This window comes from Salvia splendens, chromosome 6, assembly GCF_004379255.2.
Source record: "Salvia splendens isolate huo1 chromosome 6, SspV2, whole genome shotgun sequence".
In the NCBI taxonomy this organism is placed as follows: domain Eukaryota; kingdom Viridiplantae; phylum Streptophyta; class Magnoliopsida; order Lamiales; family Lamiaceae; genus Salvia; species Salvia splendens.
Window position 1 is genome coordinate 37,639,391 of NC_056037.1, and position 15,945 is coordinate 37,655,335.

The 15,945-nt window shown below is 40.2% G+C and overlaps 1 protein-coding gene across 1 annotated transcript; it reads right to left on the bottom strand.

Annotated features, from left to right (window-relative positions):
• Positions 1 to 10,609: 10,609 nt before the first annotated feature.
• LOC121809296 lies at positions 10,610 to 11,385 on the bottom strand. Its single transcript, XM_042209843.1, has one exon. It carries the CDS (start codon positions 11,168 to 11,170, stop codon positions 10,787 to 10,789), a length of 384 nt encoding a protein of 127 aa, XP_042065777.1. The 5' UTR covers positions 11,171 to 11,385; the 3' UTR covers positions 10,610 to 10,786.
• Positions 11,386 to 15,945: the final 4,560 nt, after the last annotated feature.

Here is a 15,945-nt window from a genome sequence, read left to right on the forward strand (position 1 = left end):
CTCCCAAGTTTTGATTCGAACAAAAATCATGGAGTAGTACTCTATATGATTTGATAGCCAAAATTAAAATTAAAATTTTTGTTTGAATGTGCAAGTGTGTAATCTTCGTCATAGATCCAAGAATTTGACTAGACTTTTGGTTTTCCTGATTTTTGGAATACGAGTTTTTATATATCCAATGCCTCCAACTCGAAATTGTTGTAAACCAAACTCAATCTTAAAAGATTAGTTTATGGAGAGAAAACTCATTTGATCTATAAGTCCTACATCTACTATTATGAGAACTCAATCGCTCCTCTAAGGATCAATGTGCTTTTTGGTCACGGTCACACTAGTCACAATTGGTTTCTTTTACCTATCCACCATTCCAACGTGGCCTCCAAATGATTTCATTGGTCACAACTATGTTATTCAAAATTGGCTCTTTTTTCAAGCCCTCAATGTAAGCATGAATGTTACAAATTAGGCATAAGGGCATTAGCAATGGGGCGCCCTAAGGCGCGCCCTAAGGCGCGCCCTATGGCGCGCCACGTCAGCAGTTTTATCCTCCTACCTCCCCACCTGCAGTGGGGCGCCCTAAGGCGCGCCCTATGGCGCGCCACATCATCATTTTATTTATTTGTTTAATTGATTTAAATGTTTTCAACTAACAATTAATAACGAGTAAATAAAAAGGTCGAAATAACAAACGGGGACACATTAATAAAAAAAGAAGTTACACCGTTCAACTTACAAAAAAAAAAACTAAGTCGGTGCAATTCCCAACTTCCGACGCAGTTCATCTATCAATGCCCGGAGGTATTCGGCTTCGTCGGGGTCGGTACACTTCTTGAGGGCCTTGTGCGTCTCCAACAACGTCCTCGCCATCGACGCTGTCGCCAACGACGAATACACTTCGGCTGCCTGGGGCGGGAGCATTTCCGGGAGCGGAGGTGGGGTTGCAGCGGTCGAGGATGAGGTCGCGGCCGCCTTCCCTTTGGCCTTCGCAGCCTTGACGCCGGGAGGACGTCGGGAGGACATCGGTGTGCCGGAACCGCTGTCGTCCACGTACAACCGGTTGAGGTCAACCGGTTGATTGCCGCTGCCGCTGCTCGTGTAACCACCAACTTCGGTGGTCTTCATCCTCTTTGGCGCACTAGTGTGCAGAATTCCACCTTGGAATTTCTGCTTGTCCCTCAAAAGCGTCCAGATGGCCTCGTGCTTGAACTCGCCGAACATCGACCGGTACGACAATATCGCTTTAGCACGCACGTCTTCCCAGCTCTCGCCGCTCCCCTGTGCCCGCGCGCACTTCTCGAACTCCGCCGCGTACAAGTTCACTTGCTTCTTCACTTGATCCCAGTGCTTGCGGAGTTGCTCACGCTTGCGCTTGTACGCGTTCGGCGGCTTGGCCGCATTGTAGAGGTCGGCGATGCGCTCCCAGTACGCGAACTGCCTCTGGTTGTTCGCGAATATCGGATCTTCCGATATATCTACCCAACACCGGGCCAAAATGAGAGTTTCCTCGTCGGTGTAGTTTGTACGACCGGGGGCGTACTCATCGCAATCACCGGGAGGCGGCAACTTCTGCGCCCGCTGCCGGTTCCGCTTCTTTTTGGCTGGGGCGGAAGCGGTCGCGGCGGGGTCGGGATCGGCCGCTGCGGCGTCACGTCGGGAGGGGGCGACTGGTCGGGTTGGAGACGGCTCCATGTCCGACAACCCATACGAGTCCGTACTGAAATCGGGATCGTATTGGGCGTTGGTGTCGAACGAACGATATTGGCCGGGTTCTGTACCCGGCCAACGCGCATCTCCACTAAACATAGGACTATTTGGACTTGAAGCCATTTCGTAGTAATTATGTAAATGTAAGTTTCGAAAGTGAAATTGTGAAATGAAATGTAAAACGAATGAACTCTATTTATAAAACAACCAAACCGCGTGCCATCGTCCGCGACCTATCGTCCGTGTACGCCACAATGGGGAGGACGATGGCGCGCCCGATGCCTATCGTCCGCAGCCATCGTCCGTGTACGCCACAATGGGGCGGACGATGGCGCGGACGATAGGCATCGGGCGCGCCATCCTCCGCGCCCTTAGTATCGGCCGCGACGATCGTCCGCGACCTATCGTCCGTATCCGCAATGGGCGCGGACGATCGATGGCGCGGACGATGCGCGCCATCGGGCGTGCCATCGTCCGCCCATTGCGGATGGCCTAAAAATTCATTGAATAAATTTAATCTACTATGATAATGAATTCATTTTATTATTATATCACGTACCATTTTTCTTTAAAAAAAACCCTCAAACCATTCAGAAAATGGTAAACAAAGAATTATAAAGGTTAGAACAAATATAAAAAAATCTCCAAAAGCAAAGACACTGTACAAAAACCAACACACTAAATACAACCTAGCAACCACCTCAAGAAAAGTAAGCCCGAACACTCGGCAAACTAAAAGACCACTAAGAGACAAACCTCAACAACAAAGTTAAAGAACCACAACTCATCAAGTATAAAAGGATTGAGCTTGAAGGTCTTGTTCGTGCTAACTACTAGGACGAGAATTGTTACTTCAGATGTGTCTCAACCATCTTCTAACTTTAGGTAGCAATAAGGAAAATTTAGACATTATTATTTAAATCGTAATTTAAACCTCCAAACAATTAGTTTTTTTCTCTACCACGTACCACTTGCTACTATAACAAAAAAATTTCTAAGTCTAATTTCGTAGATGACATTACATATTTGGTAAAAAATTAAATACTTAGTGGATAACATTACATATTTGGTAAAAAAATTAAATATTTGGTGGATGACATTACATATTTGGTAAAGATTAATTATTGTGACTAGTTAGCATAGTCTATAACTTTGGCAATATCTGCCAAACAATCCATGTAATCACAATTCATTGTTTATCTAAATATCTAGACTTTCTACTTATGAATAGGTTTGCTCGTGATGGTTCAACCCACTATCAATTTATTACTCCTCAATAAGTGATATGTAATGTCAATCAATACAATTAATTGTTTATCTAAATATCTAGACTTCCTACTTATGAATAGATGTGCTTGTGACATTTCAATGCATTATTATCAATTAGTGCACTCAAGTGTGTTTGAAGAAATATTTTCTTTATGAGTCAACTTCAACTATTTACCACTTTGTGCTAATTGGAAATCTTTAAATTGGTCTCTCACCTATCAAATGAAAGTTTTGGATCTATGGGTTTCCTTGTTAAACGTAGTTTAATTTGATGGCCGGCCTAAGACACTTAAAATCTAATTTTTGACTATTTAACCACTTTGTGCAAATTGGAAATCATTAAATTGGCTTCCCACCTATCAAATGAAAGTTTTGGATTTATGGTTTTGTTTGTTAAATAGTTTAGTTGGCCCTATGAAATTTTAAATCACAAGTAGCACATGAAAATCACCAAGAGCCACTACTTTTATTTTCCACAAAAGAATAGGGAAAACTTAGGGATTATTTAATGGTTTAGTGGTGCGTTACTCACTGGAATAGACAACCTTCGATTGTTAAAAAAAGAAGGAAATGAAATCAAAATTGGAATTTAATAGATATATATTGTGTGGTGACTATGTATTCGCAAACGAGAATCATCAATAGTGGCTAACTTCATCTTTGACTTAGGTGATGGGATTAAATAAAATTATACTATTGGTCTCGTATAGAATTTGAAATTTTGATGGTGATGTAATCAAAAGTCCGATAAATTCAACTGGCGTGAGTCATGAATTTTATTTCTGTAAAAGATAACATAAAATTATGGAGTCCTGGTACTATTCTGCAATTTTGTGATAGACACAAATTTTAATACTCCGTATATAATAATAAATAAATAAAATTAGTTCGAAATATTATTAATAAAAAATAGATTTAATCTTAATAGAGTGAGAAGCTTATCGTAAATAGCTAAAATTAATTTTAATGGACGACTAAAAATGATTAAACATGATTATTTTACTTGAGCGGATGTATTTGTTTTTCAAATTAGACGAGCCATTTTTGTTTTTAATAAACTCTTTTAATCTCTCATATTATATTTTTTTATTCACTTATTTACTTTGACCTCTTTTTTCTTTTTTCTCTGTGTATTTGTAATACCCGACTTTTTCTATCTTTTTAGTAGTTGGTGTAATATGTATAAATTTTAGAAATAGATTAATATCTGTGTTTTACAAAGCAGGGGAATTGAAATACACTTGGGCCTAAACCATTTTTTTCCTACGTGTGTTAAAGCCCAATCATATGAGAAACCGCCGAACCCTCGCCTCAACAATCAGTTATTAACCATGACTTGGAAATTGGAACAAATCCGCCAAATCCCAACAGAATACAACTCCGCAATTTACATTAATCTGCCCACAACTCCACGTTGGAGGTTTTGGAATAAACTTCATAGAAAATAGAGAGTTAGAGAGGGGAGAGTTTCATCAAGTGTAGCATAAGAGATTAGAGAAAAAAGGACTTCGGCGCCGTGTGAACGACGACAACGAGCTTGTTCAGTTTGGAGATAGAAGAGAGATGACGGAGATGAATGGTTGGCGCCGTACTCCAAAGAAGATTTGCGGCGGCAGTGGTGACGGCTGCACAGAGGAGAAGCGACGGCGGAGCGGAACGACAGCGATGGCATTTCTCGGCTGCTCGACAAATTCCGAACAGCAGCAGCAGCGCAGGGCGACGGTGCCTGCGTCATTGGCCTGGACGTGAAGCAACGGCGGACAGCAACTGATCCTCGGCGGCGATCGATTAGAGGCCGTGCTGGTCCATGGCAGTCCAGCGAGGAAATTTGGCTATGGAAAGACAACGAAGAGGCAACGTGCCCCTGAAACGAACAGCAGGAGAGATGGACGGAGCTTAATAGAGACGGCAGTGGCGTGAATTAAACGAGAGGAAAAATAAATAGAGAGAGAGCAAGAGATGGCAGATTTGAGAAAGAGACGAGAGAATTGGTTGAGGAGAAAAGAAGAATGCCTTGTTGCTGTTTTGATCTTTTAAAATGAGTTGCTCTCATTGTTGGATGAGTTTAGCTATTTGAAAAGTTTGGTTAAGAAGAGTTAGATTTGGAAAGAAGAAAGAGTTGGTGGATGAGAGTGCTTTTGGAGCTCGAATGGCCAGAGACAATGAGGGTTGTCTACAACCGTGACAGCAAGCGGCGCTGCGTCATGACCGAGCAGCAAGGGGGCAGCGGCATCCCGCTGGGCAGTGGGGATGACCGCGTTGGCAGTGGCGGCGGGGTAGCAGGGGCTGACCGCGACGGCGGCGGGTTTACGGAGGCGTCTGAATTGAGGTGACTATGGGAGAAAGAGTTGGACTTCAAATCCCATCTTTGGATTTCACGTGAGGTGAGAAAAAGAAGAAAGTTGGCCTTGTGTTATTTAAATCTTTTAGGCACTGTGAATTAATTTATAGATTTGGATTGGGCCTTTTGTTTTAGTAAAGGAGGTGGATTGGAGTACATTAGATCAATGAGTGACTCTTTGCACGCTTTTCGATAATGAAAGGGAACACAAGTTAAGTCTTTAAACGAACGAGGTGGGCTTTCTTTTTAAATAAGGACTATGTCCTAAGTATATTTGTTTTTGCGAAATATGTTTGTCATGCCATATTTTTGTGTTGCTATGGGACCTATCTGAAGTGGCTTTTGCCATGTATGGTTAATCGAATTCGGGTTTGACTAGGGAGTGAGTCCCTACTCAGGCTAGTGTACACCCCGTAGATCGTGCGCTATCTCTTTGAGTTGGCCGGTCTAGTGACTTGGAATGTGGCCACATTCCTTGTCATGTATGCTCAGATATGGTATAGTGATGTTGATGATGTTGAGGTTGATGGCGATGATGATGTTAGTGAAATGTTTTAGTGACTCGGGCTCTTTCAAAGTTAAAAACCCGAGGTCACTCGTTAATGGCATGATAAATATTTTTATTGAAAATGTTTTCGGCATGAGTCCACTGATTGCATCAAGTACTCAGCCCTGCATTTCTTTTTAAAAATGTGCAGGTTGAGCGGTGACGAGTGCGGTGGGTGTTGAGCATAAAAGTGAAGAATGTCTATCAAATGTCTAGAATATGTTGTGTCTTCATACATAGCATTATTCTACTCTCGAAATGCTTCCGCTAAATATTGTTTCTTTTGAGTTCATGTATTGTTGAGATATTTTCATTTGGAGTTGTTGATTGTTGAAATGATACTCTGATTTTATTCGAGCTATTCCCGTTTGTTTCGAGCTATGGTCGAGTTGCGTTGTTTTACCCCTTTCTTCCCCGCTTCTTTAACCCTCCCCTAGTCGCGATCAACCGTGTTTTCTATCCTTAGAAAATGCGGTCGTGACAGAATGGTATCAGAGCTTTTTTTCTTTCCGCTCTGGACCCGAGAGTCTTATTCAGTCTTAGTCTAGACTTGTTTCGCTAGACTAAAATGATAATAAATTAGAGTAATAATTGTGTATTGAAGGCTCAACATCCCGCTTCACCATGCTCAACCAAGAAAGAGGTAATATTTTTTTTTTATGTGAAAATTTTTATGAGAAAGTTTTGGAGAAAGAAAGACGAGAAAATTTTTGAGAATGAAAAAGGAGAAAAGTTTTATAAGAAGGAAGAAGTAGAATCTTTCTTTGAGAGATTGATTTCGAGAAGAGTATATGCTAATGTTACCTATATTTCAATATAGGTAACAAAAGCATAACTGTTACCTATATTTCAATATGAGAATTCATTAAAAATATATATATAATCTATTAGGAAAAATTGATCTATTATAAATTACACACTAGTTATATAAGTACTACTTCCTCCATTTCATATTAATTGCGTCATTTTTCCATTTCATATTAATTGCGTCATTTTTCTATTTTAGGATGTACCAAGATAATTGAGTCATTTTTATTTTTAGTAAAAAGTAATCTTCTCACTTAGATTATTCTCTCTTCATCATTTTTTCTTTATTCTTTTTTTATTTTATTCACCATCCACTTAATACACTATTCTTAATATCCGTATAAAAAAAGTGTCTCAATTAACAAGAAATGGAGGGAGTACTATGGAACATTGAAGTCCGTACGTTAAAATCCTAAGCTGGCATTGCATATTTGCTAAAAATAAATACTGTGACTAGTTAGTCTAGTTTATTGGGCAACTAGGCAATATATTATCTGCCAAACAATCCATGTAATGACAATCAAAAATATTAATTGTTTATCTAAATATCTAGAGTTTCTACTTATGAATACGTGTGCTCGTATCAATCAATTTGATTGATACATATTATCACCTCACAACGCAGAAATCACATAAATATAATCTCTCGCGTAGCTAAGCAGATTGATTTATCCTTCATCCATCAACATTACACAAAACAGTTCAAATTACAATCAGATTCATCAACAAAACAAGAGAAATGAAGAAAAAATAACACTAGCTGCATATCATCACCTCAAAACGCACAAATAACAGATACAAATCTCTCGCATAGCAACAATATTGAAGAAAGGAAGAGAGAGAGAGGGAGAGAGAGCTTACACAGTCAGAAGGAAGCTTCAGCGCAAACCAACGGTCACCGACTTTCTCTCTCTCACACACACACACACACGCAGCACGCACACAATAGGCGAAAAAGGGGAGGGAGAGTGAGATATTTATAGAGCACGAAGATAAGGTGATCCGATTCAGACGTGTGTTTTTATTAATTGAATTTGTTGGAAATAAAAATAAAAATGAAATTGAATAAATAGTTAAGGGATGAGATTGTTAAGTGACGGATAATAGATGGAGAGTTGCAAGTGTTATCTCTTAGTTAAGAGATGGAGTAAAAAGTACAGTGTGACCCATGAATAGTTAAGAGATGGAGTAAAAAGTACAGTGAGGCTCATGAATAGTTAATAGATGAAACGGTTAATAGACAGAGCTGCAGATGGCCTTACATTATTGATTTGTTTATATGCCTAGAACTAGACATAACAAATTAATTTGAAATATTTGCAATTTAAGGAATAAAATTAAACTTTGTCAAATATGTAGCAAATAAAGTTTGTCATTTTTGACATTTCGAAACCCTTTCAATACTGTGAAGTTTCAATATGAATGATGGATATATATTATAACCAACAAATATTTAGTGAGTTAAGTGAAGTAAAAATAAATATAAATAAATATTTCAGTGAGATATTTTTATTGAATATGGAATTTAAGAAAATTGTATTTTAGCTGATTAAGTATAAAAAGAATAGAACTACTGGAGATAATAAAATGAAAGAGATTAAATGTATTGACTTGTGTCAAAAAAAAAGTGAGTAATTTAGCTTGAGACCCATAAAAATGAATATGGATCACTTAATAACCTACTAAGATAACAAAGATGTTAGGATCGTCGACTGCAACATTAGTTTGATATTGTCCGCTTTGGGTCAAGCCCGCACGGATTTGTTTTTGGGTCACTCCCAAAAGGCCTCAAACTAATTAGGGTTGGACAGGAATTATATACACCTTCCAACTTCCCTCACTCATCCGATGTGGGATGGATTTGTACCCCAACAAAAGATAGTAATTGAAGAATACAATAAGAGAAAATTATGTATTGGATTTTGCCTTTGTAAACCTGGCATAAAATAAATACTTATTGATGCTAAGTGCTGTACGTAAATATTTCTGTAAGACTTATAATGGGACAAAGCTAATACTTTAAAATTGATTGTTTATTTTAAGTCCACTGTTCGACCAAATTAACGTAGTGATATGCTAACTTTTTAGTCATTACTTGAAGAACGTTGTGGGATGGGCCCACACGGATGAAGATTTATAGGCCGCAATTTCGATGCAATTTCACATGTGATTAATATTATTGGTGGATATATTTGAATATAAATAAATAACTTAATTGGTGGGTGAATTTGAATTTGAATTTGGATAAAAGTGTGTTGTTATTGACCTATTTTTGGGTACATCAAATTAATTTTATTAATCTGGTAGTAATATATATTGATCGATCAAGTTATAAATAGGGTTGTCAAGTGCACGGTGACGGGGTGAACCGAGACAATAAGGTAGGGCACAATTCAAAAAAATTCTAACATATGAATAAAAGAAAGTAATAAAGGCATGCATTTCTTTATACTAAATGTAATAAACGTCATATAAGAGATTGCCAATCCTAGATTTACAATTAGCTAAGTAGTAGTATTTAATGTCACTAAGTGAATATCATTCAATGTCATTAAATTTTAAATATATTCAGCAACTCGATCTAATTTCCAGAAACCCTAGCCGCCATGGTCGGAATTCCAATCGCCCCACGCTCCTACAGCCCCGGCTGCACCCCTGGATATTGATCGCCTTGGGGCGAGTCGGACCTCGCTCCATGCTCTTTTAATAACTCTACTTACAACTTATACATTAATGTACCAACGACCCAACTCTAGCTATGTATAGGTGACATTATCATACAAGTGTTAAACATTATCTTTTCCGGACAAAAAAAATGCAAAATTACTTGGCAAATCTAAACACCACAAGAACAAAGATTGAGAGAGTTATATCATTGTACTATCATATAGTGAGAATCCACAATTCATCATTTACATAAAATTTACAATCTGTTTAATACTGATTCTGACCCGAAAATGCAAAAAAAAAAAAAAAAAAAACTTCATATGTATGTTTGTTCTTCCTATCTTGAAGTTAAAATGAACAACTCACAAATGAATTCATCTAATGTCACATTCATCCAAACAAACAACTTGAAACACCTAAACTTAATACATTTAACTTTATTCTTTCTCTGAATCCATAAGGCATAGTAAACCTTCCAAGAACACACATTGAGAGAGTTGTAGCAATCATACAGAAAGGATCCTCAATTCAGTTTCATGCTTAATTCTGATTAGAAAATGGCAATGAGGAAAAAAGATAGAAAGAAACGAATTTCATATGCATGTTTGCTCTGACTTTCTTGAAATGAACAACTCACAAATGGATTAATCTAACCAACACAATATTTTCACCTTCATTCAAACAAACAACTTGCAACACCTAAAATTTAACACAACAATCACACTCATAACAAAGATGAGTTGTATCGTATCATACAACCTTTTTCTTTCTCTGAATCCATATTCAGCAAACTAAACCTTTCAATCACAAAGATTGAGAGAGTTGCATCATAGTCATATAGCGAGGATCATCGATTCATCATTTACATCAATATAATCTCTGCATACTGATTCTGATCAGAAATTGCCAAAATGATGGAATAATTGTGATGATATTTGAGTTGTATTCAATTCGGGTAGTCCCATGTTACTCTAGTCATTCCCTTTTTATGGCGAAAAAACAACACATTTAATCTTTATTACTGCTTTATTCTCTATACTGATTTACTTACTCTTCTTTCCCCTACTTGATTCTTTCTTCTACGTTATTCCCATACACTTAATCATCAAACACCACTTTCTTAAATCGATAAATTTAACACAACAATCACACTCATAACAAAGATGATATTTCAAGAACCAATCTACCTTCAACTTTTTTCTTTCTATATGAATCCATAATTGGTAAAGTTAATCTTCAAAACACCACATTCAAAATATAAGAATAACTTTCCAGAATCAACAGGTATACTTATATAGAAAAGAATCATCATCAATTCATCATCATCCTCCACTACAAAGAATACAACAAATAACCTCTCATATCAATCAATACATACAATATAAAGAGCCGAATTCTAACCTCAATCCAAATGTAAGAGAAGTAACAAGGAAAACCCCCTCCGGATCGGATCAAAGCATCCCAAACAGCACAAATATCCCGAGCAAGATCAGCCATATGATGTGAACCAACAAAAGCGCCTGACCCGCGGGGCCCGACCCGCCATTTCCGACTTCACAATACCCGGATTTCTTCACACGCGCCCCAGCGCAGTGGGCCTCTGCGCACCCGCACCAGTAGGTGACGCCGTCTACGCCGCAGACCGGGTCGGGGCGGAAGCATTTCACAGGGCACGCATCCGGTTCCGAATTCAACGGGCAGAGGTCGGTCTCTGGGTGATCGGACGGAAGCTTGAGGATACTAGGCTCGGAACGGGCGGCGGGGAGGAGGAGAAAGGCGGTGAGGAGCACGGCGATTATGCAAATTGAAGGCGGTTTCCAGCTGAATTGGCCCATTTCGGCGATCCTGATGATTAGATCGCCCTCGACGTTTCCTTAATTGAGCTATTTTGCTCTCTCTCTCTCTAGAAATTTCGAATTCTAGGGTTTCTTTAATTGGGAGGATCCGATTTGGGATTTTTTCTAGTTGTAGAGGATGGAGTTGTTTGGCAGTTGGACTTATTCCTTTCTTCTATTGAGAGAGAAAAGTTAAGTTTACCTTACAACTCTGACTTATAAATTCTTGAGGATTAGTATATTAACTTCAATTTTTCCATTTTTATAAATGTGTAAATTTGAGTCTAATATAAAAATGTCAATCCGTGGAGGCGGATCCTCTGTTGAGTTGAAAAATACAATAGGAAATATTGTGCATTTAACGCACGCCTTTATCCATCAAACGAAAGAAATAAAGGAAGCCAAGGAGCTCATATGATATCACATATCACCCAGTTCAGTAGTGCTTTCTTAACACCATTATCGTATAAAATAATAAAAAAAACACTATTGAAATGGGTTATATCATATGGGCCTTGGCTTCCTCCATTTCTGCGTTTGATAGGTAAATACGTGCGTTTAATGCACGTCATTCCCTACTGTGTTTTCCAACACAGTAGAGGATCCACGTTTCAATTAGTGGGTATTATTTTCCGTATCGTTATTGTTTGAACATGACATTTTCAAACCAATAAACATGTAATTAAGATCCTAATATTTTGCAAAGCCAATTTATGTACTATCATGCCAAAATATCCTCTCTTTATTCAAGAATCTCATAGTTTCAAGATCATCACATACATATATATATATATAAAGCAATAAACTTTGTTTCAAGAAGAGAAAAAATCCCACAAGAGCCAAAATATTTGTATCTCGTCATCTCATCTGTTGTCTCTGAAGTTACTCACCTAACTAGTTGATCATGGGAGGCTCCGCGAGCAAACTGCAGAACTTGGGTACACCTTTGCCCGATGTCGAGAATCCTCCCGCCCTGCTTGAGCCTGCATCAACAATGAAACAAGTCAGTAAGACATATATATACTTCATTCGGCCCACTTGAAGTGACTTGTTTTCTTTTTAAAACGTTATACTTAAATCAAGGTTGATCATTTAGTTTTTTTGGTTTGGTTTAATTTAGGAAAAAAATTTTTAAAAAATCAAACCAAATTATCAAAAAAATCGAAATTCAAACTAAGAAAACTCAAAATTTGCCAAAAAGTGTAAACCAAACCGGTCGAAATTAAAAAAAATAATCAAACTAAATTTAAAATTTAGATTTAGATTGGTCAAATATTCAATTTCGGGTATTTTGCTCACCTCTTACTTAAAGTGACACGTTTCTTGAAAAGGAAACACCACTCTTTATTTTACTTTCTCTTGTATTTTCTTCTCTTTCCAAGCACTGCATAATTCGAATGAGTTGTTGTTCTTGTTATTTTAAATTGATTGATGTCCTTTCTTGGTTTAGGTGGAGAAAACAGAAACTATTGCACCAAATGAGAAAAGAGATGAAGTAGTAACTCATGTTGTCCTAAAGCCGGAGAAGAAAGAAGAGACTGTTGAAGAAAATGTTTAACCAAAGCAGAAGGAAAAAGGATATGAGTTTGTGGACAAACAGTCTCCAGAAAAACTAGTTCACACCACTAACCCTAAGAGCATGCACAACGGTGGACGCCGGCTGATGGAGTACGTACTAAACAAGCCCAACAGCAGTAAAGCCCATCAGCCTAAAGCCCAAGAAAGAGTATCAGTTCGGCATGACTAAAGAGTATCAGTCCGGCATGACTAAAGAGTTCAGTCCGGCACAACCAAAGAGTTCGGCCCCAGCTTACAGCTCGGTAAAAGCCAACCAATCAAACTCTGCTCTCAGGTCGGCATCAAGCTCTACTCTCAGATCGGCAAAAAGCTGCTCGGCAATAATTCAGCAGTTCGGTCTCAGTATTCGACCGAACTAGGAGATAGTGGACTCATGCAGGATTTCCACCTCCACTACACCCACGATCTATTTAGTGGTGTCAAGCAGTCATTAACTCATGCAGGATAGTGGACCCATGCAAGATCGCCACGATCTCCACGACATCCACTACCTAGTAAATAGCTGCATGCCACGATCTTGGTCCTTTGTATAAGTAGAACCTAGATCAGATAGATATTTTTTACTTTCTCTCGATCTCTAGAGATAAAATACAAAATAGCAAGTCTGTATTGTAAGCTGTAGAAAACAGATCAAGCAATACAACTCTGCCCTCTTTTCTTCCCGTGGACGTAGATTTACCTCAGTAAATCGAACCACGTAAAATTTCCGTGTCGTAATTTATTTTTACGAGCATTCATCATCCTCAATAATTCGCGGATTCATCACTGGCGCCGTCTGTGGGAAACAGAGAACCAAATTTGTGATAAAGCGAATTTTTGACCCTTTTTCCACCCCAAAAAAATGCATACCAGATCACATACCACCCGTAATACCGTTCGTGATCACCGTGAGGAAGCTAGTCCAGCTCGCAGGTCTGAAAAACGGCCTCGGGAGACATCTACCTCCGGTTCTCACGAAGGAGGAACAAGCCACTCCAGGAGTCATCGCACCGAGTCTTCCCAGCAGCCCGATTTAAATGAAGCTGTCAAGCTGTTCTTGGCCGAGAAGCAGGAGGAGTTCTTAACCTTCCTGCAGAAGAGCCAACAGCCGGAGAAGACAACGGCGGATTCTCCCTCCTCATCCAGACATGAAAGTCACTACCGCAGTAGTGACGTGTCTTCCAGGAGAAAGAATCCTCAACCCCGACATGTTCCAGTTCCTCCTCGGTACCGGAACCACAGGAGAACTCCATCTCCTCCGTACCGAAGAGATGTCGGGTTCGCCATGTACGGAGCATTAAAGACTCCGTTCTCGGACGACATCACCCGAACTCCTTTGCCGCGGAACTACCGGACACCGTCAATGACTTATGACGGGCTAGAGGATCCTCATGACTTCTTGGGACGCTATCAATATAATATGGCGAACCAGGGTCTCAATGAGGTCCATATGTGCAAGCTGTTCCCCGAGCTGCTCATCGGGAACGCCAGAAGGTGGTTCGACAGCCTTCCTCAAGGCAGCATTAGATCCTACCGAGATCTAATGGATGCTTTCCACAGGAGGTTCTTTCAGAAAGCAGAAGCCCGGATCACTTCGGCTCAGCTGCTTTCTATACGTCAAGGTCGCGACGAAAAGATCAGCGACTTCCTGACGAGATTCCATAAGGAATGCCTACAAGTAGATAATCTCAATGATCTACTTGTCATTTCGGCATTCCAAAATGGAATCCTGCCCGGAGCTCTCTACAGAAAGCTCGTGGAGTGCGGTCCGCAAACAGCTCAAGAAATGTGGGACATTGCGGACCAGTTTTCCCGTGCGGATGAGGCAGACCGTCGAAAACGGTCTTTAGACAGCTCATCCCGAAGAGACGAAAAGAAGCCCGATCATAGCGATCAGAGGCTTCCTCGCCGAACTCCTTTTGAAAGAATTCAAAGGGCACCGGTACAAGGCAGATTGGGACCACGTCTCAATCCTGAGAAGTCGCCCGCTCAGTTCGTACCCTTAAACAAGTCAAGAGCGGAAATTTTCGAACTACATTCCGATATGTTCGAAAAACCAAGGCGGATGACGAAATCGGCCGCGCGGCGACCTCAGGATCAATATTGCTCCTTCCATCAAGCCCACGGACACGATACCGAGGAGTGCCGAGATTTGGCTGCAGGTATTGATGTTCTTGTGAAAACAGGAACGTTAAAAAAATACCAAAGCAAGCAGCCGAAAAAGAACAAAAGACAGAGAGGTGCGAACTGCAATCCTCAGGATCCGAAAAGGCATGAGGATCCCGAAGACGACGACGAGCCGCAATATGATGGAGTAATCCTGACTATTGATGCTCTCCCTGCCGGGAAGACTAAGTCGTCCCTAAAAGCAGAACGCAGAGGTTCCAATCAAGAGGAGCCAACACATAAAAGGCTGAAGAAAGACGAAGCGATTACATTTTCAGATGCCGATCCCGTCCCAGCCATCTCTCCTCACCAAGACGCTATTGTCATTCAAGCCGGAGTGGCAAACAAACTGATCCACAGAGTATTTGTGGATACAGGAGCGTCAGTCAGCATTCTTTTTAAAGAATGTTTCGATAAAATGGAAGTGGATCCAGCTCGGCTCAGTCCGGCTCCGCTTCCTCTGAAAAGTTTCGCCCAGGAGGACACCCGCCCTGAAGGTATTATCAGCCTTCCAATCACGGTGGGAAAAGCGCCTACAAGCTCCAATACGATGATCGAGTTCTTTGTGGTGAAAGCTCGGTCCCCGTACAACATCATCCTGGGGAGAGACTGGCTCAACACAGTTCGGGCCGTTTGCTCTACTTATCACCTCACCATCAAGATCCCCACTAAAGGTGGGATAGCGGTCATCCGAGGTGATCAAAAGAGAGCAAAAGAATGTCTGCAGATTGCGCTTAAAAGTGCCGAACAATCAGTTCGGCACCATCAAGCATAGCAATCACAGCAACCGGAGTCAGAGGCAAGCGAGATGACCGAAGTCACTTCAGAGCCGAACTCAATGACCGTTCAGTTATACGAAGATGATCCATCCAGAACGGTCAAGATCGGCTTCGCAGGAACGCCTCTACTCCGGGAAAAGACCATTCAGCTCCTCAAGGAGTACAAAGATGTCTTTGCATGGTCTCCGTTGGACATGACCGGAGTGCCCCCCGAGGTAATCACTCATCGGTTAAATATTGATCCTTCAATCCGGCCAGTAAAACAGAAGCAAA

Bases quoted from the DNA above. Each gene is read 5' to 3' on its own strand.
- LOC121809296 (XM_042209843.1), bottom strand. From the start codon at position 11,170: ATGGGCCAATTCAGCTGGAAACCGCCTTCAATTTGCATAATCGCCGTG.